General features: G+C 40.4%; 3 protein-coding genes across 4 annotated transcripts; all 3 read left to right on the top strand.

Moving 5' to 3' along the window:
* The first annotated feature begins 2366 nt into the window (after window positions 1–2366).
* hyal2a (hyaluronidase 2a) lies at window positions 2367–11285 on the top strand. Of its 2 annotated transcripts, none has more exons than XM_088309866.1 (4): window positions 2367–2539; window positions 3943–4915; window positions 7887–7976; window positions 9522–11285. In XM_088309866.1, exons 2-4 carry the CDS (start codon window positions 3986–3988, stop codon window positions 9924–9926), a joined length of 1425 nt encoding a protein of 474 aa, XP_088165992.1. In that variant the 5' UTR covers window positions 2367–2539; window positions 3943–3985; the 3' UTR covers window positions 9927–11285. The 2 variants fall into 2 exon arrangements, with proteins under 2 accessions (XP_088165992.1, XP_088165991.1); XM_088309865.1 differs by having other exon boundaries at window positions 2368–2643.
* A 752-nt stretch (window positions 11286–12037) lies between these two features.
* On the top strand, window positions 12038–16506 carry hyal1 (hyaluronidase 1). The gene is made up of 4 exons (XM_088309569.1): window positions 12038–12180; window positions 12860–13749; window positions 13883–13972; window positions 15454–16506. The coding sequence occupies exons 2-4, from the start codon at window positions 12862–12864 to the stop codon at window positions 15778–15780; spliced, it is 1305 nt and encodes a 434-aa protein (XP_088165695.1). The 5' UTR covers window positions 12038–12180; window positions 12860–12861; the 3' UTR covers window positions 15781–16506.
* Window positions 16507–19314: 2808 nt separating this feature from the next.
* Window positions 19315–22059, top strand: npffl (neuropeptide FF-amide peptide precursor like). The gene is made up of 4 exons (XM_088309570.1): window positions 19315–19418; window positions 19491–19650; window positions 20789–20904; window positions 21830–22059. Exons 1-4 carry the CDS (start codon window positions 19378–19380, stop codon window positions 21948–21950), a joined length of 438 nt encoding a protein of 145 aa, XP_088165696.1. The 5' UTR covers window positions 19315–19377; the 3' UTR covers window positions 21951–22059.
* Window positions 22060–23458: the final 1399 nt, after the last annotated feature.

Genomic DNA, 23458 nt, shown 5'->3' with positions numbered 1-23458 from the left:
ATAAATTAATTATAGAAACCCCCTTACATAATAACTTCAATACATTAAATAAAAACCTATGATTTTAAAATATTTATAAATAAACTACTTATTTTAGAATAAGAATCCAATTCATTAAGGTGAGGCCATGAAATGTGTATTAAACCAATGCTGATTAAATAAATTGAATATATCAATCAATGAATTGGTATTTCAACTCTAATTAACGAGTCACTGTTTCTCTCATCCCTAAAGCAACGTCAACTGCACAAATAAGCATTTTGTCTTATCATATTGGAAAAGTTAACATTACACGTGCCTCATTGGACAAGTTCCCTCCCAACCACTACAGTACACACACACACACACACACACACTTTCTTATCTTCAGCATTTGCTGGTTTCATGCCAGCGGCTGTCATCGCCGGCCTCCAGGAATGGACGACATGTGCATAACACATGCCCGCTGTCTCAACGCAGAGGTGGCAAAACAGCAACCACTTAAGTTGCAGGCTTGGAAAAGAAGTCTGTTAAAAGTGGGGGGAAAATAAGCTAATTATAGAGCAATAAAACACTGGTAGGAAATCTAAAAAGAAGGAGGCATTCAGAATCCCATTTTCTCATTTATTGACTCAACTTCCATCATGTTTTTGCAGGGAAGCTGACGTGTTTTTAACTCCACTTTAACTTTGTGCTTCTTGTTGGTCGATAGGCCAAATTCTCTTCCCTCACGTTTTAGGCTTAAGTGAGGCCCTCCGAATGCTTCTTCCGCCACTAATTGTAGACGGCTCAGAGACGCTCGACCTAGCGTGCAGAGCAGTAGCAATCAAGAGTTTGGCTGTGTCCACATCCCGCATGTACGCTGTTCATATAAAGATGCTTGAGGATTGCTTAAGCTGCGTTATACACGCAAACTTTTTGAACATCTTAACTAGGGATAATTATCAGGAAACGCCATCTTGTTTGTATTACCAAACATATTACTGCGCAATTCAAATTGGAATTGTACCTTCAATTGTTCCGATATACCGTTACGTACCAACATCAACACACCACCACCACAAATCATGTTTAATTGCTAATTTAATATACAAAACAAATTGACTCATTGACTCATCATTGACTAAAACAGTAGATTATGGCCATGCTTGCGCAAAAGAAAAAGACCTTTTACGTCATCTTCTTGAACTAATTTTCAAAGGTCTTAGAGCCATGAGTGATGCAATAATAAATAAAACAATGAGATGACTAAGCAATGTTATAGGCGGAAATAATCTATGCACTTACTTAGCTTTGTGGCTCACTCGTTCTTTCTGTACCGAAGCATTCCAGCTATCCATTTTTAACAAAACAGGCTCCCTTAAATGTATCTAAGCTAACTTTTTTACTCTGTTATTGTTTGAGAAACAAACACACTTTCAATCTTGAGGTGACATAACGTTGCACCACTCTCGCAGACTGAGGAACAGGTGGAGTTTTACGATAATTTGCAGACAATTTAAGTGTTCAAGGGATTGACTAGATTTGCTAGTTTCAACACCTTACATTTGGATGACAGGGGGTGAGACAAATGAAATTGATTTGTGAAACATTTCGAAATAGGATATGATACCAACGTTAACAATGTGACGCTTGGTAATTAAAGCAAGATGGCATTTTTTTTTTTACTTCTTGAAAAGTAGACATTTTAAGATTTGAGGATTCCCACTGGCAGCGGCGATATCTTACGCTTTTTAAAACTGTATCCTACCTTTTTTATGAATGACCTGGCCTATCTGTCTGTTTATTAACTCCAAAAAATCTAAAGGCCCTCAAGCACAAAACATCTGCTGTAAAGGAACAATTCAATTTCCCTTATAAAAATTTGCTGTGAAATCTGAACAAATTGCAACCATTTGTCTTGTATTTATTTTAAACCAAATCACTGTTTCATTTCATTGAAATCATATTTGGATGCTGGTTCATGTCCACAAACTAATGGGAAAAGCATGAATGAATTGTCCCGTGGTCTTTGAGCCAAGTTTCAGCCCACTTGCCATGTATTTATCTGACTGTAAATGATTATACTTAAAAGCCACCCGGGGGCAAGTACTCATTTGTGTCCCTGTTTTTTTTATTTTTAGGGAAGAGACAGTGTGGCTGTGACCTTGCATGAATCTGACTGTATCTGCTTCTTATAGCGTGTGACAAAGTTTTCGGAGCAGCCCACTCCACCCTACTCCATGGGGGGGATTCGAGAACTATTTGAAATCAAAGCGGTCGAATTCCGAAGCAGAATCACTGTAATGTCACACAAATATGAATTCTGTTGTTTTCAGAGCCCAGGGGATGTTTTTACACGAGGCACAGATTTCGGTAAGCTACGGTCCACCCCTTTTCTTGTAGCCGAATGGAACCTTCCGTTGGTGGTTCTCGTATGGTCGCAGGGGGCAGCTGCTCGTGTCTTCAGCCTGCTGGGAGGCCAACCGATCCTCCTCTCGATCTGGACGTGGAAACCACTTCTACAGCTTCTTAACGCACAAAAGAAAGAGCTGCGATGTTCGCTTGTTGTTCTTTCATGGTGTGAGCCGGCAACAACACGCACACGCACACACACAAAAAAAACGGCGGCGTGACTTGTTGTTGGGGATTTGGGGGGAATGCTTGTCCACACTGCCGGGAAAGGTGAGTGAACCCCGGCGAACCGGTGATGACTTGATTTATGGAATGTAACAACATTTTTGCATGTTAACCAACAATGTAACCACAATTGAACGATAACGTCAGTGAAAGTCGTTTTTTTTCTTTATGTACTAAGCTCCAATTCGAGAACAGCATCAATAAGACGACTTTACAAAGTTATGTGTGTAAAACTACAGTTATGTTGCGTTAATATATACATGTATATATTTTAAAAGAAGTAATTAATATTTAAAACTGGTGAAAATGCACCATTTTCCTGGCAACTCATCTTTACCTATTGAAAAAAAATCTTGTTAAAGCTCCCTAATCATACAAACGTTTGGAAAAGCATACATTAATGACATAGAATTAAAAAGAAAAATCAAACCATGTCACACTTCATTCAATACGCGCATTTTGCTACTCATTCTGGTATGTGCACTTTGGCCAGTTGGGGGTAGTGTAAGACGTTCTCACGGTTACACTTGATTGGAGAGTTAGCTCCTCTTTCACCTCCTCACTACAGCAATAATATTAAACGTCTTTCCCTTGATTATTGTTGTACCATCGCTTCATGTGTTGTTCCACCCTTTGTGTTCAGATATGCGTTGCTTTAGGGAGAACACCACCACTGCGTAGATGCTAATTGTGTTTCCCGTTGTATCCTAATCGAGGCGATGTAGATGTTTCAGTTGCACAAATTGTAATTAACTTTCAGTGGAGAATGGCAATAAACAGCTTGGAGAAAAAAATTTAAAAAAACATTTCCTTGTTATATTACATAATAAAGATTGAGGAGGCCATTGAGGAGGCATTTGACGTTTGTAAAATTTAAATTGAAAAATGAAATTAGTGTTGGAAGCAACTGAAAAATTGGCCCATCAAGCCGATCAGAGTAATTTCGAAGCAACTGGATTGGAAGTATGAAAATGTGTGCTAAGCTGTCGCCCACCATGCATCTTAGGTCAAACTGAAAAACCCCAAAAATGAAAATATCTAAAAATAAAGAAAACTGATGTGCTAGAAAAAAAGTAAAGCCAATTTTGAACTCATGGTCAAAAATACTTTGTAGATTTTGTGACACAAAAAGCCTCAAACCAATCAAAACCACCATTATAAACTTCTCTGACAGCACTTGGCCTCATTAGCTTGTGCCTATGTACATAATTTCTCAGTTATTGAATGCATCCATCCATTATCTAAGCCGCTTTTCCTCACATGGGGTTCATATAAATTTTCGTGATGTAGACGGAAAAGTAAAGTAAGAGAAAGCCTCATGTAGCTATCTTGTGCTAATTACAGAGCAGACAGTGACAGTCAATTCTGTCCGTTCCCATCTGGAGACATGCACTGGACGGTGGCTGACTGCAAAGCTCTGCTGCTGCTGATTGTTCTACTACGGGATGAAACCGGAGCATTGGGACTGAAAGCCACAGTATGGCCGCTGTACTCCCAGAAACCCCTGCTGCTGGCGTGGAACGCACCGACGGAGGACTGCTTCCCGCGACACGGTGTCTCCCTTCAGCTGCACCAGTTCCAGATCGTGGCCTCCCCCAATGAGGGCTTTGTGAGGCAGAACCTCACCATCTTTTATAATGACCGCCTGGGCCTGTACCCCCAGTACGAGCCGGACGGCACGCCCGTCAATGGGGGTCTGCCGCAGGTCGCCAGTCTGGCACAGCACCTGGACAAGATGCCAGAGGGAGTGAAGAAGTACATACGTGAGCCCAATGCCAAAGGCCTGGCGGTTATTGACTGGGAAGAATGGCGCCCCCTTTGGATACGCAACTGGGAGGCGAAGGACATTTACCGCAGGCATTCCCGCGAGCTAGTGCGGCAGAAGAACCCCACCTGGCCGCCCGAGCAGGTGACCAAAGTGGCCCAGCAGGAGTTCGAGATGTCCGCCAAGAAGTTTATGCTGGAGACTCTGAAGCTAGCCAAGCACCTGAGGCCCAACCAGCTCTGGGGTTTCTACCTGTTCCCGGACTGCTACAACCACGACTACAGGTGGACCTTGGAGAGCTACACGGGCCGCTGCCCCGACGTGGAGGTGGCGCGTAACGAGTTGCTCAATTGGCTGTGGACCGAGAGCACGGCGCTCTTCCCATCCATCTACATGGGCACGGTGCTGCGCTCGTCGGCTTCCGGGCGCCAATTTGTGAGGAACCGCGTGAAGGAGGGCATGCGTTTGGCATCGTCTGGTGATGGGCTAGCGCGTCCCGTCTTTGTGTACACTCGACCTACATACATGAACTCTCTGGAGCAGTTGACAGAGGTTAGACCTTCCTTGTATTATCCATCCAGCTGTTTTTGATAGCAAACACGCTCTTGAGAGTCATGTATGAGCTGGCGGCTTTCCCAGCAGATTTTGGGCAAGAGAAGCAGGATATCTTTGACTGGTTTATTCACAGTCGGACTGAACAATTAATCAAATTAAAGTCCGAGAAACAACGCTACAAGGAGGAATGCAATTTTGAAAACAAAACTTATTCGGGTTGTAAGGCAAACTGATTAGAATCAGAAAATTGTGTTTGGCTTTAAAAGATGCATATGCGTCAAATCGAACCGAATCAAATCATTCCATTTTAAAATATATACACACACCTACCGAATTGTCTTTTATTCTAGAAATATATCGTAGTAGGAAACGGCACATTTGTAATAATGTCATGTTCATTCGAATTCGTGTAAAATGACAAAAAAAATGGATTACATCATACCTTCTCAAACTGAGCCGTACCATATTGAATAGAATCCTTATCTTACACCGTCTAACCAAATGGAATCGTTCCATTTTCTAAACCCAACGTCCTTGAGTCGTTTCGCACCCCACAAATCAAAAACAGTACTGAAATGTCTTTGTGGTAGGTCGGTTGGTAGGCTTTATTTTAAAATAAAAATAATACATATATGAATGTTTTATTCGGGCTTGAGAAATGCAGTCCACATGTTTGCAAATTGTATCGTGGAACAAAAAAGATGAAGTGATAGAGCCACAGATTTGTTTGTATTTATTGTTGCAATCTGATTTATGACTTTGTGACATATTTATACCACACTGAGTAGAACTTTGCAAAGTCATAATGAATGCTTAGAAGACTGAAAGCAGGATTTAGTATGTTACCAACTCTTATTGAAGTCGATCAACTGTCTTTCATATTCATTTCCAGTTCATTTGCCTTTAGTGTAGCCTAACCTATATGACCAAAAATGTATTTATACTAAATCAGATTTTTTTTATTGTAATGCAGATTGTTTTATAGCTTGTTTGTTAAAGAATACGCGGATAAAGGACCTTTAAAAAATAATGGCATGTTATATCAGAATCACTATATTAAGGTAAAAAAAAAAATCTTAATTAGGTTCTCCCTAATTCCCATTTAAATTTACATACAAATTCTACACAATGAGACCGGAGCTGAGATTCAAACCTCAAACTTTCGAACTGTGAGACAGATGAGCTCAGCACTTGACTCAGGGTGCCGCTCCTTCCTTTTGGGATGGGAAAGGGTCATGCACGTTACCTCTGACCTTTTGGACAAACAAAACTTGGCTTTCTCTTACTCAGTTTTTATGCCTCCATTTGAAATCTCAGCACTCTGATCATGAGCAGCTTCACACAGTCGTCACAGCTTATCAGCGAGAGCAGTCCTTTCCTGTGCTGATACCACGCATTTATGTGCGGATGGGTGTTGGTCCATTTTAAAAGCTCGCCAACACTCCGCTGACAGCTTCCTTATGATAGCAGATCAAATACGAGAACGTCACATGAGGTAGCTGATGCTCAAAGACATGCTTCGGATTAGAGATGGATATCCTAATTGAGTGAGATGGATTCAGTCTCAACTAGTTTACTGTCTGAAGACGACAGCGTGATGTCTAATTGCGTCACATTCACCGAGACGTCCAGGCAGAATTATTCTGCTTAAAAACACAATATCTTGGTTGACTTACATTCAGAGAGTGATTCTTCCATCCCTTTTTAAAAATGATGTCAATGGAATTGTGTCAAATACCTAATGTTCTTCAAAATGCAAGCAGCGTAAATTAGCGTAAGTAAGAGGTCTCTTTTGGCCAATTAATAAACTTCACTGGCATAATGTGCAGTACAACTGTAACTTGCTCCTCAAGGATATCGTTCGTAAAATTTGGGAGTGACTGATTGGATATTGGATGGTGGAAACGGCAAAACTATGTGTATCAAACTGAACCCAAACTGCTAAGACCATTGGCACGTCATTGCAAATGAGTAACAACAACTGGATGATTATAGGTTAAATAAGTAGTCTGCCCTTAGAAATCAAAAGTTTCAATTCTGATATGCTCCCCCGATAGATTGTACAGTACATGGTTGAAAAAAAGAGACAGAGAGAAAATGCCAAATGAGGGAACAAACACAAATACTGTCATGAAGACACAAACAAAGAAGACTTTCACAACTACTTTGAATGATCCAGTAACTTTCAATAATATTGTCACTGTGCCTAACTTTTGTTATATTGTTGCCTACATGTGTTGATGCATTCGTTGTGTTCATGGATCCGTAGCTAAAAGGGCTCGGACTCGGGCCTGATTGATATTAGCTCCTTTATAATCTGGAAAATCCGTCCGCTTTTTTTTCCTAATTTTTATTTAGTAATTTTTTTACATGTTAACACGTTACAAAATAACACAATGGAAATGACATTCAAGCATTCATCCCAAAGATGATTGGCGAAAAAAGTAACCATTTTTTAAAGCCAGTATTTTTTAAGCTAACTTTTTTTCTCTGTTGTGAAGCTAAGTAAATAATAAAATACGTAGAACGTATTGGAAAACAGTCAACTGTTCTGCCTGTAATTCTTATCTTTATTGTTGTAATTGTTAAGAGAGCAAAAGAGCTCATCCTAACTTGGGCCATGGGCGCGAAGGAGCGTATCGCAGACGAGAACTGGTTGCCAACATCGCGCATTTATTTATTTAAAAAAATCATCTGATTAATTGGATATTTTAGTCTACTAAATTTCGGAATTAAAAAAAAAAAAATCCCCAAATCCATAGCAAATGGGCCCCTGTACCAATCTATGTTATTTAGAAGCCCATCTATAAATTGTTAGCATTAAGGTAGCAGAAGGTTGTGTGTAATGTGTAATTCTCTGTTTTATGTTTAGACTTCAACGAGGAGTGTCATTAAGCAGCTTAAATGCTCTTTTTGAAGACTTGTATGCGCTTGATCTATTTTCTGAGTGCACGGTCATGTGTTCCAGATGGACTTGGTGTCCACCATCGGGGAGAGCGTGGCTCTGGGAGCAGCAGGCATCATCCTCTGGGGAGACGCAGCCTACGCCAGCAACAAAGTAAGCGTCTGCCACTCTAACGGTGACGCCTGTGTACTGTGTAAACGCAACTTATGCACATGATGTGATCTCTTTCAAGCGGCTGCTCTTGTCAAATGGCTTTCTTCTTCTTTTTCTTCTTCCTTGGGGTGCCACTTCAAAGGCAAGGGTCACATGGTAATGCTGAACATGTCTTTGATGGCCGTAGCTTCGCTTGTTTGTTTGGGAGTAAAACCAATGTTCATCCAATCTTGGCAGGACACTTTAAACGTAGGAGGATACAAATAAAATGAATCCCACTGGTGGCGAAGCTACACTGATGGTGCTTTGATCTGTCTGTGTGTTGGAATGCAAGAGACAATCCCAGCTGAATTTTGGTGAGAGAAGCAGGGTACACCCTGTTCACTTTTCCCCAGCTGACCTTTGGTTAGACAACCGAGGTACAGCCTGGAATAGTCGCCCTTGCTGAATTTTGGCAGGAGAAATGGGGCAACCCCGAACAGTTTTCTGATCCAAATTGAATTTTGACAAAAGAAGTGGGACACACCTGAGACTGGTTCCCCTGAGTACACTACTGGACTGATTTCTGGTTTTATTTTCGAGACAAAAGTAGGGGACAACCTGGCACTAGTCGCCAGCCAAACGCAGGGCACATATATACAGAACAATTTCTAGCTCAATAATATTGTTTACTTACCACACGCCGCACAAGTTAGTTTTCTGAAATGTTCTTGTGACATTAGATGCAATTTTTTTAACATGGGGAAAAAAAAGAAACTTATTTCAAAATCAAAATGTTGAAAAACAATAATGTTCCATCAATTAAGTTTACATACATGCAGCGTTCATCAGAACAGTAAAATTCACACATTCACACGTGTACAAAATTTTTGGTATCCCTCTGTTAATGCAAGACCCACAGTGGTCAAAGAAATAAAAAAACAATTCCAAACTCATGAAGCAGCCCCTAAAAAAATAATGGTACACCTCAAAAAGATACCAGAGGGACATGTTCAACCAAGGTGTGCCCTCTAATTAGCATCATGGGTGTCTTGTGTCTTGTCAAACTTGTAATCGGCCCATTTGAAGGGTGGCAAGTAGTCGCTGTGCTGTTTGGTGACATGGTGTATGCCGCACGAAACATGGACCGGAAGAACGAAGGAAATAATTGTCTCACAGGGCTCCAGACTGCCCATTAATGGTTACATGTTGCTCCTAAAATATGAGGCAGTGCAAGTAAATTTTTCATCCACTTGTGCAAGTACCAATAAATATACAGATTTTTTTGTTGTTGTAATTTTATGGTTTTATTATGTCTGCAGTGCATGATTTACGTTCAGTATTTTTCCCATAGGGGTGTGCACATGCGGATGTAAATACCTCGTGGCATTATGGGAAAAAAAAAAATCTTGTCTGAAATGAACACTCTCATGTAAAACATCCAGATAACCTGTAATGTCTCGATTTTATTTTTCTCCAATGCCAACATTCATTTCCCAGTGCATAAATCAGGCCCCCTGTCCACAAGCCGTAACTCTTGTCTCTCGTGTCTTTGCTCTTTTTCAGACCACCTGCTCAGAGCTGGATGCTTATCTCCGGGGTCCGCTGGGCAAATACCTCCTCAACGTCTCCACGGCAGCCGAGGTATGCAGCCAGGCGCTGTGCTCTACGCACGGCCGCTGCCAACGCCGGGACCCCCACGCCGATGTTTACTTGCACCTGAACCCTTCCACGCACATCTTACGGGTCGGACCCGGCGGCAAGCTGGAGGTGGTCGGCGAACCGAGCCGGGAGGACCTGATGGGCTTCAGCACCATGTTCCGGTGCCAGTGCTACAGCGGCTTTGAGGGGGAGCGATGCGAGAAGATGGACCCTCTGTACCAGAAAGGAGCGGCGTGTCTAACCTCAGAATCGCCACTGCAGTGTGTTATCTTACTGCTTTTCTATGTCGGGGTTCAACACATACTCTAGACCGGGGATTCTCAAACTTTGTGGGTCCCTGGACTCCTTACCTTAGTTGGATTAATAAGGGGCGAAAATCTATGGAAATATTCCAATGAATTTCCATTGGATGTTAAGATGGGGAACTTTGGAAATATTCCAAATTGGAAACTTTGCAATTTTGGGAATCAATTGAGAATTTAGGTTATTTTCATGGAAAGGAAGCAGATATGAGTCTAAATATAGTAAATGTAAGAAGTCAGCACACCACTGCTTAAAAAAAAAAAACTTCAAACTTTGGTTGATAATGGATGCGTCAAGTATATAAGCAACTGAGATCTTGCACAAGTGCGCACACCCTCTGATAGCTGGGGATGTGGCTGTGTTCACAATTAATGAATTAATCATATTCAATCTCATGTTAAACGGGAGTCAGCACACACCTGCCACTGTTTAGATTGCCGCTTATGAACATTAAATTTCAGTTTGAAAAAAAGTAGGATATATACAAAGTATGTGTGTGTAAATCTGCCTTTTGTTCTAAATTAGTCACAATATTATTAAAGTCAAAGTTTATTGAAGGAAAAGAAGTCATATTTTTACAAGTAATTGTAAAAACTGCCACTTTATTCTTGTAATATTGTGCCTTTAGTCTCGGAAAAGAAGCCTGTTCTTGCAGGGATGTCAGATTCATACGATGAATCAAAATCATATCAAAGCCTAAAGAGGAGTCATCTTTAGTATATGGAGCTAAGTACTTTTAAAATGATGGGACATAATGTATTGCAAATCATTTTGTGGCTCGTGCACCCCAGTTTTCAAACTACTGCTGTAGAGAGACACACACACACACACACCTGCCTGGTGCTTATCAAATGCTGTAAAACACGGATGATACAAAGTGAATTTTTTTTGTTGCGAAACACTGTTGCAAGAGAGGGGTTTGGGGGGTTGTGTGTGTGGTGGGGAAAAGTTATTTTTCTAACTTTTTCATCTAGCGAGGGCTTGCTGGAATGATGGTGTTTACATTTTGCTCCAAGTTTCCTGGCGCTCGGCATGTCTCCCAAAGGTGTCAGATTCCACATTTCCTGCAGTGGATGAGGTGAGATGAGATGTTTGCTGAGGGAAAGGTGAGCGGTCAGTGGCTGAGCTGACTTGAGGGGATGGTGATTTTAATGGGGGCCATTGCAGTATTTATTTGAATGTACTTTGGCTGTTTTTACGTGACATCTCTGTGCCTTAAACGGCGCGATGACTACTAAGTTACTACTTCAGAGTGAAATTGTAAACACACATTGTAAAATGAGAAAAAGATTCAATTCAAGCACAACTGTTGTAAAAAGCAATTGCATTTCTGAATAAATGGATTCACTGAGAGAACGGACTTTATACTTTGTATCCTTTATTTTTTGTTATAAATCAAATAACAATTTGAGTGGCAACTGTTATTTTTAATTTCCTATTTTGATATTTTTACTAATTAATGCCAAATTACATACATTAATTTGACCTATAACCATATTACATCAAAATATAAATTGCAGACATTGCCATTTTTATTATTTATATTTTTCATGTTTTTCAAATTTATTAAATGTCAAAATTATATGTTATTAACTTATTCACTGACCACTGTCTCCTTTTCACAATTTTATCATATTGTAAGTGAATATTCGTTTTTTTTAAGTAGCATCAAATAAATACATGCGTTTAAGTTTATTGTTATTATTATTATTATTATTATTTTACCCAACACATGGCCACGAGAGAGAGCTACAATTAATTCTCGGTTCATTGCTCACTTGAACACACTTGACTTTTTTTTCCAGGGAAAGTTTAGGTGTTGCTTTTAACGGTAGACTATTGCTTCCTTGTGAAGATTCCTGTTTGTCCCTCTGTCCAGTTTCCAACTGCTGTTTATTTGTTTTATATTTTTTTAAATATAAAACGTTTTAATTTTTGAGCCCACCACAATCGCCAATAATTCGATTTTTAGCTCTCTCTCACTTAAAAAAAGTCGACGCTACATGGTCTTTCCTCTGATTGGCTGTTGGAGATCCGATAGGCTATTCGCATTGGCTGGGATACAGTGGGCATACACTGGAAAGAGGATTCTGATTGGTTATGATGAATCCCACGAACTCACATCTGTTTTTGTACCTCTTCCCCATTCCTGTGTACAGTAATAATCCCAGTCACAAGACTTGCTTTTTTGCGTTTTTTTTTTTTTTGCTGAATCTAAAAACTATTAATTTATCCCTCCAATACTTCCTATCGAAGGCAGGTAAGCGTGACATTTTAGGACATTAGTAATAGTTCGCTTTGGGCTTTACTTTTTGACATTAAAGTAGTGTCACTCGTTCTCGTGTTGCTAAACTACAATGGATGAGTAAAACTGATAACTGTAACTACAACATTGAATGAGTGCAAGGTTTCAATTCGAGGTTCTATCCCTTTACTTTCGAGCGAAAAGTCCTTATTTGGGATCATTCACGCTTGTGGAAAACTGCTGAAGCTAGAGACCTCCGCCAAGGTTTTCGCCTTTTTAAAAAGTTATTTATTTTTTTATTAACGAGAACCTCAATATACATAAATAATGCAAACTACCACAGCAAATGACAATTTGATAACGTAATTAGCTTCGACAGAGGAGCTGTGGTTGGGATGTGACTTTCAGAGGTTCTTGGTTATAATATATGAGTATGAGAACAATCAAATGGAAAAACAGTAAACAACCGAGGGTTCCATCTTGATGTATCCTTAAAACATACTCATTAAAAATATCCTTGGTAATTAAGTCAAACTGGCAGTAGTAGTACAGTGGTTAAATTTGAGTACTTGCTCAAAATAAAATACTGTTATTCAATAATACCATTGTGGCTTGCAATTGTGATGAGATGTGTAGCCTTTAATACAAGAGTGGTGACACTTTTTTATTTCACCTTTTTTTTTCTTCCACCTAGGCATGATTTGCTTTCATCCTATCCCACTGCTCTTGTTCATCTTACTTCGTCACCTTCCGGGCGTCACCATGTCGCCATCAACCTTCTCCCAGCTTCCGTTCTCGAGTGTGTGGAATGCCCCGTCGGCCGCCTGCCTCTCTCAGTATGGCGTGGATCTCGACCTAGGCACATTCAGCATCGCCCAGAACCAAAACCAGACCTTTATGGGTGAAAACATAACCATCTTCTACACAGACAAGCTGGGTGTGTACCCGTACTTCAGCCAAGGCAAGGCGGTAAATGGTGGCGTGCCGCAAAACGCCAGCCTCAATGAGCACCTGACGGTAGCGAGAGATGATATTCGCAAGTACATCCCTGACAGGGACTTCCAGGGCCTGGCTGTGGTGGACTGGGAGAGCTGGAGGCCCGTGTGGGAGAGGAACTGGGACACCAAGCAGGTGTACTGGGAAGGCTCACGAGCACTGGTCCGGTCCAGGCATCCAGACTGGAAACCTGCACAGGTGGACGCTTTAGCCCGTGTCGAGTTTGAGGCGGCAGGCAGGAAGTTCATGGAGGAGACTCTAAAAGTGGGTCAGAAGGAGCGGCCTGGTGGACTCTGGGGCTTCTACGGATTCCCCAACTGCTACAACTACTACCAAAGCACCAACTACACGGGCCAGTGTCCCACAGTAGAGTCCAAGAGGAACGACGAGCTGACATGGCTGTGGAACGTCTCGTCAGCTCTCTACCCCGACATTTACCTTAGCCAGGAGCTGCGAAGCCTCGGCAGGGAAGTGTCGCTCTATGTTCGTCACCGCATCCTGGAGGCCTTCAGAGTGGCGCCACCACCTCGGCCCATTATCCCCTACGCCACCATCGTCTACACATACTCGTTCCAGTTTCTCTCCCAAGTGAGTAAAACGGGGTACATAAATCCTGTATTGATTTTTAACATCACAACTGATTATATGGGATTTTTCTAAGCATAGACCTGCAAAGAAATATGTTTTTCTAAAACATCATCCTTTTGTTTGCCTCATTAAGGAACATCTGGTCTACACTGTCGGCGAGAGTGCTGCCTTGGGATCTGCAGGGGTAGTCCTCTGGGGTGACCATGTTTTTGCCAAATCTAAGGTAGTACGAGTTACATTTTTGCATCCATTTTCTATACCACTTGTTGGAATTGGTGACTACCGTTCCATAGATCAAAAATTTCTTAATAATGTGTGCAACTATAATCATAGGAATATCAGGCTACTTGGAGATGGTCTCATAGCCTTTACCTTCAATGTGCTGGCCAATAATTTTCTTTCTAATCTCCTGACACAACTTTCTTCTTCCTCTGGTCCATGTGTATTTTGGAGCACCATGTTACCAAACAGCAGAGTGAATACTTGTCACCCTTTAAATCGGACGATTATCTTTTTTTTTTTTTAAATAATTCTCTTCAAAAGCAAAGTCTAATTTTCATTGATTAATTTTTATCACTTTTGTCAGATTGAAGATACTTCTTCACCACTGTGGGATTTTCTTTCATTAACAGAGGGGTGCAAACAATTTTGTCCTCATGTCTATCCCTATCTGGATCACAGATTGGTAACAGGAGCCTATTCCAAGTGGAATGCAGGCTGTACTGCTCGCCAGTTAATTACAGGACACAGAGAGTCTAACAACCTATTCCACTCGCATGTATTTCGAAAATAATAGATACAAATATAAAAAATTGAAATAAAACAAATACATTCAAAGTGTGTTCCATCCATACTCGTTTTAGGGTTAGATTAATCATCCTGTAACTAAATGTAGAACTTAATTCCTCAAATTGTACGCAGTTCCTCTGGAAAGCTTCTGTGGTCACAATACAATAAAAACTGTTCGGGGGGGATGTCACAACCTCAACATAACTGACTGACTTGTAACTTCATCAGTAATGTGTAGCTTGACCAAATATCCATACATCCATCCATTATCTATACCGCTTCTCCTCACTAGGGTCGCGGGGGGCGCTGGAGCCTATCCCAGCTATCTTCGAGCAGTAGGTAGGGGACACCCTGAATTGGTTGCCAGCCAATCGCAGGGCACACAGAGACAAACAACCATCCGCGCTCACACTCATATCTAGGGGCAATCTATAGTGTTCAATCAACCTGCCATGCATGTTTTTGGAATGTGGGAGGAAACCGGAGTACCCACGCAGGCGCGGGGGAGAACTTGCAAACTCCACACAGGATGGCTGGAGCCGGGATTGAACCCACGACCGATGCTGTCTCTCACTGCGAGGCCATCGTGCTAACTAGCCTATTGACCAAATATATTATATTTATTTTTCGCAAATTTGCAATGGAATGGATCAAGCAAATAAAATTATTGATGATAATTTTTGATGACCTTCATTAAAAAAACATTACAGTGATATGCAATGTTAACTAACAAACTCAATAAACTTAAAAAATAAACTTTAAACGACTCTATTTTTACCTCAATTGTTTCAATACATGATTAATCAAGAATCAAACCCACATAAACATATTTCTTAAAATAATACTATGACTTTCCTCATTCGTACACCTACAGACTGTCACCATTCTGAGAAATACATGATTTCCTCCCTTCAGGCCTCTTGTGATGCCATCAAGTGGTTCATAGACGAGACGCTGGGTCCTTATTTGGTCAACGTGACGTCGTCAGCCGTCCTCTGCAGCCAGACTTTGTGCTCGTCCAGGGGCAGGTGCGCCAGACGGGACCCCGATTCCCGCGTCTACCTCCACCTCCACCCCGCCCGCTGGAAGGTGACGTCCGAGGAGAGGGCGCGGGGTGGTCGCCACTACAGCGTGCTGGGACGGCTCAGTCCTCAGGAGGTGATGTTGATGAGGTCCCGCTTTGAGTGCAAGTGCTACCCGGGGTGGGTGGGCGACAGATGCGCCAAGCCCCAGCATGAATAAACGCCCATCCAGTAAGTGATGTTGACATTTATGGAACAAGTTTGCCAGCATTCAGTACGTGTGTGATCTCCTACTACACTTCATTGATGATTTTATTTTAATGGTTTCTACCATGTTCCATAATTTTTCATTTTTTGAAGCAATTTCACTTAACATTCTAAGTTTCTTTAAGTGGTGTCTAAAGGTTTATTGCACTCTAATGTAGAAAATGAAAAAACTATTTTAAGTGGAGAGGTCCTTTCCTGATAATGGAAAAAATGGCAAATATAATCATTTTCACTTGTAGAGGCTGTACTTCATACACAGGGACACACCACTTGTTTGTTAAGTGCAGAAGACTTTGTGTAAAATTTTTGTTGACCAGCAGGTGGTGGTGATGTAATACAGCACAAGGAAATGTATCTGAGGCAAGGGCAGGGCATTTGTCAGGTTTTGGTCAAGTCGGAGTCCATGGTGTGCAAATTCAGGTTTTCCCACCACTCCTGGACCTAAAAGTGATTGTTCAGCAATTTGGAAATTTTGCAATTTATTTTTTGAGTAACATGAAAAAATGTGAGATTTGCAACAGTTTCTGCGGAAGTTTCAAAATAGCCGCAGAGCAACCCTTTGAAAAAGTGGCCTGTTTCTGAGTTTGGCTGAAAGGTTTCCCATCACCCATGGACCTTAACGTGTGAATATTCCAAAAATTGTCCCACTCCATGCCCACTGGAGCAGGCCCTGCCACAAAAACAAGTGAAAATCCACAAATAATTAATGCTCTCGTACCAATGTCTACCCTCCCAAAAGTTTTGTTTTTTAATAATATCTCAATGTCACAAGACGGTGGAAAAGCACTTAAAACGGTGCACCACAAAGCACCAAACATCATGAAACTAGAATGTACACAATCATGAAACAAAATTCCAGGGTTCACTACATTAAATGAAAAAAATAGGTTTTCACAAATTTATCTGCGATGAGCAAACTGGGAATAAAAATTAAAACCTTAAAAAAATTGGAATGCAGTTAAACAAAATAGCCACTAAAAGTCCATTAAATAATTAAAATACATTAAAGAATGAACTGTAAAAAAACTGAAATAAATAAAAAACCTTAATAACTGCCAATACAGTGAAACTAATAAAATACAATGAAATTATTGTAATGTCATCAAATTAATTCAAATTTGAGTGAATTTTTAAAACTCTATTAATGATTAAAAATGCAATTTAATTAATACAATGCCATTAAACAACACAAGTGTTATGGATATTTCTTTCCATTAAATAGTTAAAAATTGGATCAATACTTATAATATACCATCACATATATGATTAGGCTGGGTAATTAATAGATAATTGAATGCATTTTTTTCCTGTACAATTTATTGGATTTCTATTTATTTAATTTTAGCACAAGCTCCATGCCAGTTGCAGATGCCTTAGAAATATTATACACCAGGTTTATCAATATTATATTATATATCAAGTGTTTCATTTCATATCCAATGTGAGCAAAATGTGGAAAGATTATCCAGACCTGATCCAGTTTTCAAGATTTGGCCATCAATTCACTTCAACCTGGAAAGCAACCTGGTTGTTTTTTTTTTTTTTTGTTACGCTTGGGTAGGAATTTAATATCTAGAATGAAACACAGTTCGGTTCCTTCTAAAATGTACAAACAACCTTATCTTTTATCGTTTTCTCCACTGAGTCCAATTTGATGTGTTGCTATGAGGACTTATTAGTGGCTGCTGGAAATCTTTGCACTACTCGTAAAAAGAATACAAATGATTGTCACATTTTTAATATCGTGTCAAGGGAAATTAGAATGCCATCTCACGCAAAGGTTTATGATCTCTATTTAAGATATAAAGTGGTGATGACATGCTGGTTGCCATGGTAGTTAAACATCGAATGTATGTCTGATACGTGTGTGTGCGTGTGTTTGTTCGCTTTAAGCCGATTGTTAGCCATTAAACGTGTTGGCGTCAAGCATGGACACTGGGGAGATTATTAATTACTGCGCAGTGCGCACACAATAAATCCCACAAATATTCCAATGCTTATTAAACACAGTTTCTTTCTGTATTTTTAGGTAACACATGCAAATGTTTGCTGTATGTAAAAGTACTGAAAATGTGTGCACATACTGTAGTGTAAACAGACTCAAACAGATCCAAACTATAATATTTAAATTAATCTTCACGAGTAGGCTTTGAGTCAGTCTTTCAAATGTCACTCAAATTTAGTGATGTGTTGGCCAAAGTGCAGTGCAGGCAACATTCTGAGTGTGATTGGGGGAGTGAGTTTAGGCCTGCATACATTTTTTCGTTTTTTGAGTTAGACAAACCAAAACCAAACTTGGACTGAGTGATGGACCAATCCACTGACTTATCAAGTGACCAAATGAATGATCCACACATTGACCAACCGTTTGACTGACCGCCAAACAACAGACTGATCAAGCCACCAACCGACCGACCGACCGACCGACCTACCATTGGATAAGCCCACCGACTCCCCCACTGACTCAATGATTGACCAAGCAACCGTCCCACTGACCGATTGACTGACTGACCCCGTACAGACTAGCCACTGATGACTGACTGACCCACCAATCGAAGAGCTCACTGTCCGACCGACTCAATAACCCACTGACTGAATGACTGTCCGACCAACTGACCCCTGACAGAGCGACCCACTCACTGTCAAATAGACTCACCAACCCACTGACTTTACGGCTCGCGATTGATGGAACGACTAGACCGACCCCTGATACACTGGTCGCCACCTCCGCGACTTCCCCAATGTCCTGCCGACAGACCCACCAATTGAACAAACCACTGATCGACTGAGTCACTGATCCACCAACTGACTGACTGACAGACTCATGACAGACTAGCCACTGACCCACCGACTGACCCATCAGTAGAACGACTACTGATACCGACTCATCTACTCACCAATCTACCGACAGACTGAACGACCCACCGACTGATCACGACTGACCATCCGACCGATTGCATAACCGACCGACCAACACCTAACAGACCAACCCGTTTACTGACCAACGGACTTACCAACCCACCGTCTTACCCGCCGACCCACTGACTGACCCAAGAACTGACCCACCGACGGACTGACCGCACGCAAGCGCTCACACCAAAATGGCCGACTTCCTGTTCAATTCCGGAAATAGGTCCTTGAGACTTTTTAATGTATGGACCTCCAACTGAGGCCTACAAAAAGACGATTCCTTCCAAGAGGGCCTCATTAAAATGAAAAGGCAATGTTCAAGCTCTCTTGTTCATCTTGCTGCTGTATGGCATCTCTTCTTATGTGCTGATTAAGAGGCTGATGAACGTTTCCTCCAGCGTTTCCTGTCTTGTACTCTTCTGTCGGGGGGCTAGTGGATCACGGCCCATTTGCGGGGATTTATCTGTTTAATAAGTGTTGACTATTGTGCTGCGTGCTGTCCTCTGGGCCACATAATGACCGTCTCCTGTCGTCACTAAATACTCCGATGCTGATCTTAAATGGCCTCGCGTCTAGTCTCCATCCCGGCCCTCGCTCCCATTAGCACCGTGGCATCTTTCTCCAGTTCTCCTGAGGTTTGATGGCGTCCCTCCACATGGTGTATAAAAGACAGCGGACCAGGTCGTTGCCTCTCACCCTGCACTGACTGCCTGTAAGTCCATCTTGGAAAGGCATCTTCTTCTTCCTCCTTAGGCTAGCCGACATGGACACAAGTGCAGCGGTGACCATTCTTTTGGTATTGATAGCGCTGGCGGGCGTCAGCCACGGGCTTCACGTCGGAGGTGCGCTGGAGGATCGTGAAGATATGAAGGGGAGCAGCTCAGAGGACAACATGGACAAGTTGCTAACAATGGTGAGACAGCCAATCAAAATCATCATAACATCTGCATACGCACAACCTCCATCTGTATCTCATCCAGCTCTGGAAAGCTGCTCTCTGAAAAGTCACATTGCAAACACAAATCTATATTCATTCAATCATATAGAAAATAATACACTGCAAAATATTTTCTTCTATATTAGTAATTTACGTAAAACAATGCTTTAAGGAAATACGTACGACCAACAGCTAAAATAAAATACACAAAATGTTCAGTTACAATAAAATGATGACTGAACAATATTTTTTTATAAATACTCATTGAAATACCATAAAAAATAAAACCCAATAAATTAATAAATTGTATTTCGATTACAAAACGATTATGAAAGACAGTGATGTTTTATATACAGAGTAAAATAATAAATATGGAAATACAAAATAGAATAACTTAACTAATTAATAATTGCTTCCCAACAATAAACAGGATACAAATAAAATACATTCAATTGTTTAACTGCAGCAAAGAAATAATTGAAATACCCTGAATTAGTTAAATAATGAAAAGTCGCTTTAAAAAGGGAAATTAAAAAAACGAAATATTTTAAATACAGTATATTTAAAAAAACAATACAAATATGAAAATACAATACATTAACATAATGTTCCAAATACAGTAAATTGATTGATAATAGTTAAGTACATACTTTGTTTTCCCTTAAGACCTTAGGAAAAAATGTATTTACCCCAAATTTAAGTCACAAATGTATGAGTCAACCATACACAGGAGTGTACTTTTTTTTTTTAATTTCATTTCAATATCAACCATGGACAATTCGGATTAAATGACATAATCCATGTTTAATACTTAAATAAAAAATCAACATTTAATTTTGTGTGTAATGTTACAAAATATGCTCTCTTGTCTGATAAAGTTATTAAAAATGGACTATCACATGCCCCGTATGGAGTGATTCTAAAAATATATGAAATATGCTGAGCAAGACTGGGTAAGGCTTTGCAATATCCAGCGCATACATTTAAAGAGAGGGGATCACACAGGGATAGCCATGTGGCTTTTGCGATGCATCTCTTCAGAATGTGTGTTTTCTTAACATCTGCTATTCCTGATTGCATGATCCCCATGTCTTGTGTTTTTTCCGTCCACCAGAAGAGCATCAAAGCTGAAAGCAGTGTGGACGATCATCTGCTGACGGCGTTGCTCAGAGCCTTGCTGCTGGGATCTCGCAGAGAAGCCCGGAACTCTGTGCTCCATGAGCCGCAGAGGTTGGTCCAAATTACATTGGCATTATACTCTTGTTTCTCACAGATTTGCACATTTTCATTAAAAAAAAGTATATATAAAAGTATTCTCTAGTGGTGGTATGGTGTCTTGAGTTCTAATCTTAAAAAGCAAACAAAAAAAGACATCTGTTGTACTTACTAAGTATCAACTGATTCCGATATTTGGTGTATGTTGATATATCGATATTTGAAAATTGCAATAACAGATACATTGGCCGATTAATAATAATAATAACAAAAAACATACAAGTCTAATGAATAAAACTACTTTTTGTTCCCTTGACATTTGCTACAATAAAGACGTGAATTACAGGCAGAAGATCTGAATGTTTTTCAATAACTATCCTTTTGTCAAGTGTTTAACTTTACAATATAGAGAAAAATCTGCAAAAATCAATCACCCCTAAAATTAGGGTGGAAGGGGCAGGTGTTTATCTTCATTTTTGTTGGAATGTGTTCATGTGTGTTACAAAGAAGACCAACTTGCAAACATCACGTGACCACACTCAGAAATCAGGTGACCCGAGATTGGTCGTTACCTGAGCCCGGAGCAACTGTGATGTCATTTTCAGCCGACAGCAAGTCGAAAAATGGCCGCACACTAAAATGGTGGTGGATTTTGCTGCTTAATTCATATTCCACATATGCAGTATTAATCAGAAAACTGTGTTTAGACTAGTGGGACCTTATAGAGCATATCATTGGATGGGAGATTTTTGACTTGACTTCCCCTTTAAGGACCTGCTGGACTCTATATTGTCCACTTATCTGTAATCAAAATGATTATGTTTTTACAATTGTCCCCAAACATATGAAAGCAACTTTTCCATGAAATGTTCTTATCGTCAGTCAGCCCCACTCAATTCACGTGTGTCTCCTAATCCTAATCCCATTTCCGTCCCGGCAGGTTCGGCCGCTCATCCCGAGGGCCGCTCGTGTTGGAGGATCACATCAATTCACCTGACTGGGAGGAGGCTCCTGGCCAGATCTGGAGCATGGCGGTGCCTCAGAGGTTTGGCAAGAAATAATATCCTGCTGCAAAAAGGATGCACATATGGCAGCAAACTGACGAGGGCGACCCGTGTCCATTAGATGAAACTTAAATGGAAAATAACTTGTTTTGTCCTTGAAACCACGGGTGTATTTAGCTAAAAACAAAGCTTTTTTTCTTTTTTTTCCCCTTCTCATGACTGTCACCAACATGATACTGATTGGATTAAATGTCCGGTTACCAAACGCCAAAAAGATGAAATTTTTATTCAATAAAACTGCAAAAAAAATAAAAGCTTTGAACCTGGAGAAGTATATTTCATTCATACATGTGTTTATTATTTTAAATACTATGGATAAGTGGTTCAGAGAATGGATGGCTGAATGGATGTCTTATTAAGAGAGAGGGGCTATTCACTTAGAATGCATTTTTGTTAAAAATAATCTTCCAAAACAAAATCCTCATTATTTGTAATATTTATGACCTCCAAATGCTCCTGCTGAATTTACCAAGTGTATTTTGTTATTCATCAATTCACTTGATCACTCAAATGAAATGATTATATTGAGTGATTTCGATAAAAGGTGGTTTACCCGCTCATGTTTTGGAGATTATAACGTTTTGGCAGGGCAAATTTTAAATAACCAATAAGTGAACCCACTCAAATTGATCCTCTTCATAAAACACAATCTCTGCTAGACTGGAATTTTGTTACCCAATCCAGACAGAATAAAAAAACTAATTCTGGTGTACTATCAGACCATTTTAGTGATCACTCCATATTTTTGGGGTGTTTAAAGGACGGTTTAAGACGGTTTAAAAAATGAATACTGATCTTTGTACTGATGATGATTTAATTCATATAATCTAGAAATGTTCCATTTAATACCTTCTGTCCGAGATGCATGGTCTTTTCTGCATTCTGAATTGATGAACATTTTTGATTACTGAAACAATTACTACGGTCGGCATACTTGGCAATTGCCTGGGGCCCTGAACTGGAAGGGGGCCTAGGGACAGCGTTACATGGGTCCTTTTATCAATGACGAAATGACTGAACCTTTAGACATGCAACGTCGATGCATTGGAATAAAATCGCAAAAGGCCCCCACTAACTGTGACTGTCTTGTGTGTTCAGGCCAAAACACGGCTAATATCGATCCATATCAATGACACAAGTAACCTGAAAGCTTCATGGGCAGTAGGCACTGTAGCGACACGTTGAACCCCCCTAAACTGGGCACCGACTAACCGTCGCCGCCTGGCGGGCGTTCTGCGGTACTTCCCGTGGAGAAAAAAATGAGCATGCAAGGGCACGCAAAAATAAATTTAAAAACAAATGTAGAAAAACAACAGCAAATCGGTTAGTTCAAACGTCTCCAAACTGACATTGTTTTTTTTTTTTAAAAAGTAGCGATTCTACTTTGTTTTAGTCTGTCACATCATCATCATCATCACATCGCGAAGCACAACTGCACTTGACATGTTTACTGCACCTACTTAGCCTCGTTAGCTCACGTTTAACTACTTTGTACTTGGACGATG

Source organism: Idiotropiscis lumnitzeri, chromosome 11 (assembly GCF_059441095.1).
Source record: "Idiotropiscis lumnitzeri isolate Australia: NSW breed Sydney's pygmy pipehorse chromosome 11, RoL_Ilum_1.0, whole genome shotgun sequence".
Taxonomy (NCBI): Eukaryota; Metazoa; Chordata; class Actinopteri; order Syngnathiformes; family Syngnathidae; genus Idiotropiscis; species Idiotropiscis lumnitzeri.
This window is presented reverse-complemented; position numbering and strand designations above follow the sequence as displayed.

Coding starts and splice junctions, on each gene's coding strand:
- hyal2a (XM_088309866.1), top strand. CDS start 3,986: ATGCACTGGACGGTGGCTGACTGCAAAGCTCTGCTGCTGCTGATTGTT. Junction 4,916..7,886: donor CTCTGGAGCAGTTGACAGAG/GTTAGACCTTCC, acceptor CATGTGTTCCAG/ATGGACTTGGTGTCCACCAT. Junction 7,977..9,521: donor CAGCCTACGCCAGCAACAAA/GTAAGCGTCTGC, acceptor GCTCTTTTTCAG/ACCACCTGCTCAGAGCTGGA.
- hyal1 (XM_088309569.1), top strand. CDS start 12,862: ATGATTTGCTTTCATCCTATCCCACTGCTCTTGTTCATCTTACTTCGT. Junction 13,750..13,882: donor CGTTCCAGTTTCTCTCCCAA/GTGAGTAAAACG, acceptor TGCCTCATTAAG/GAACATCTGGTCTACACTGT. Junction 13,973..15,453: donor ATGTTTTTGCCAAATCTAAG/GTAGTACGAGTT, acceptor TCCTCCCTTCAG/GCCTCTTGTGATGCCATCAA.
- npffl (XM_088309570.1), top strand. CDS start 19,378: ATGGCGTCCCTCCACATGGTGTATAAAAGACAGCGGACCAG. Junction 19,419..19,490: donor TATAAAAGACAGCGGACCAG/GTCGTTGCCTCT, acceptor CTTCCTCCTTAG/GCTAGCCGACATGGACACAA. Junction 20,905..21,829: donor GTGCTCCATGAGCCGCAGAG/GTTGGTCCAAAT, acceptor CCGTCCCGGCAG/GTTCGGCCGCTCATCCCGAG.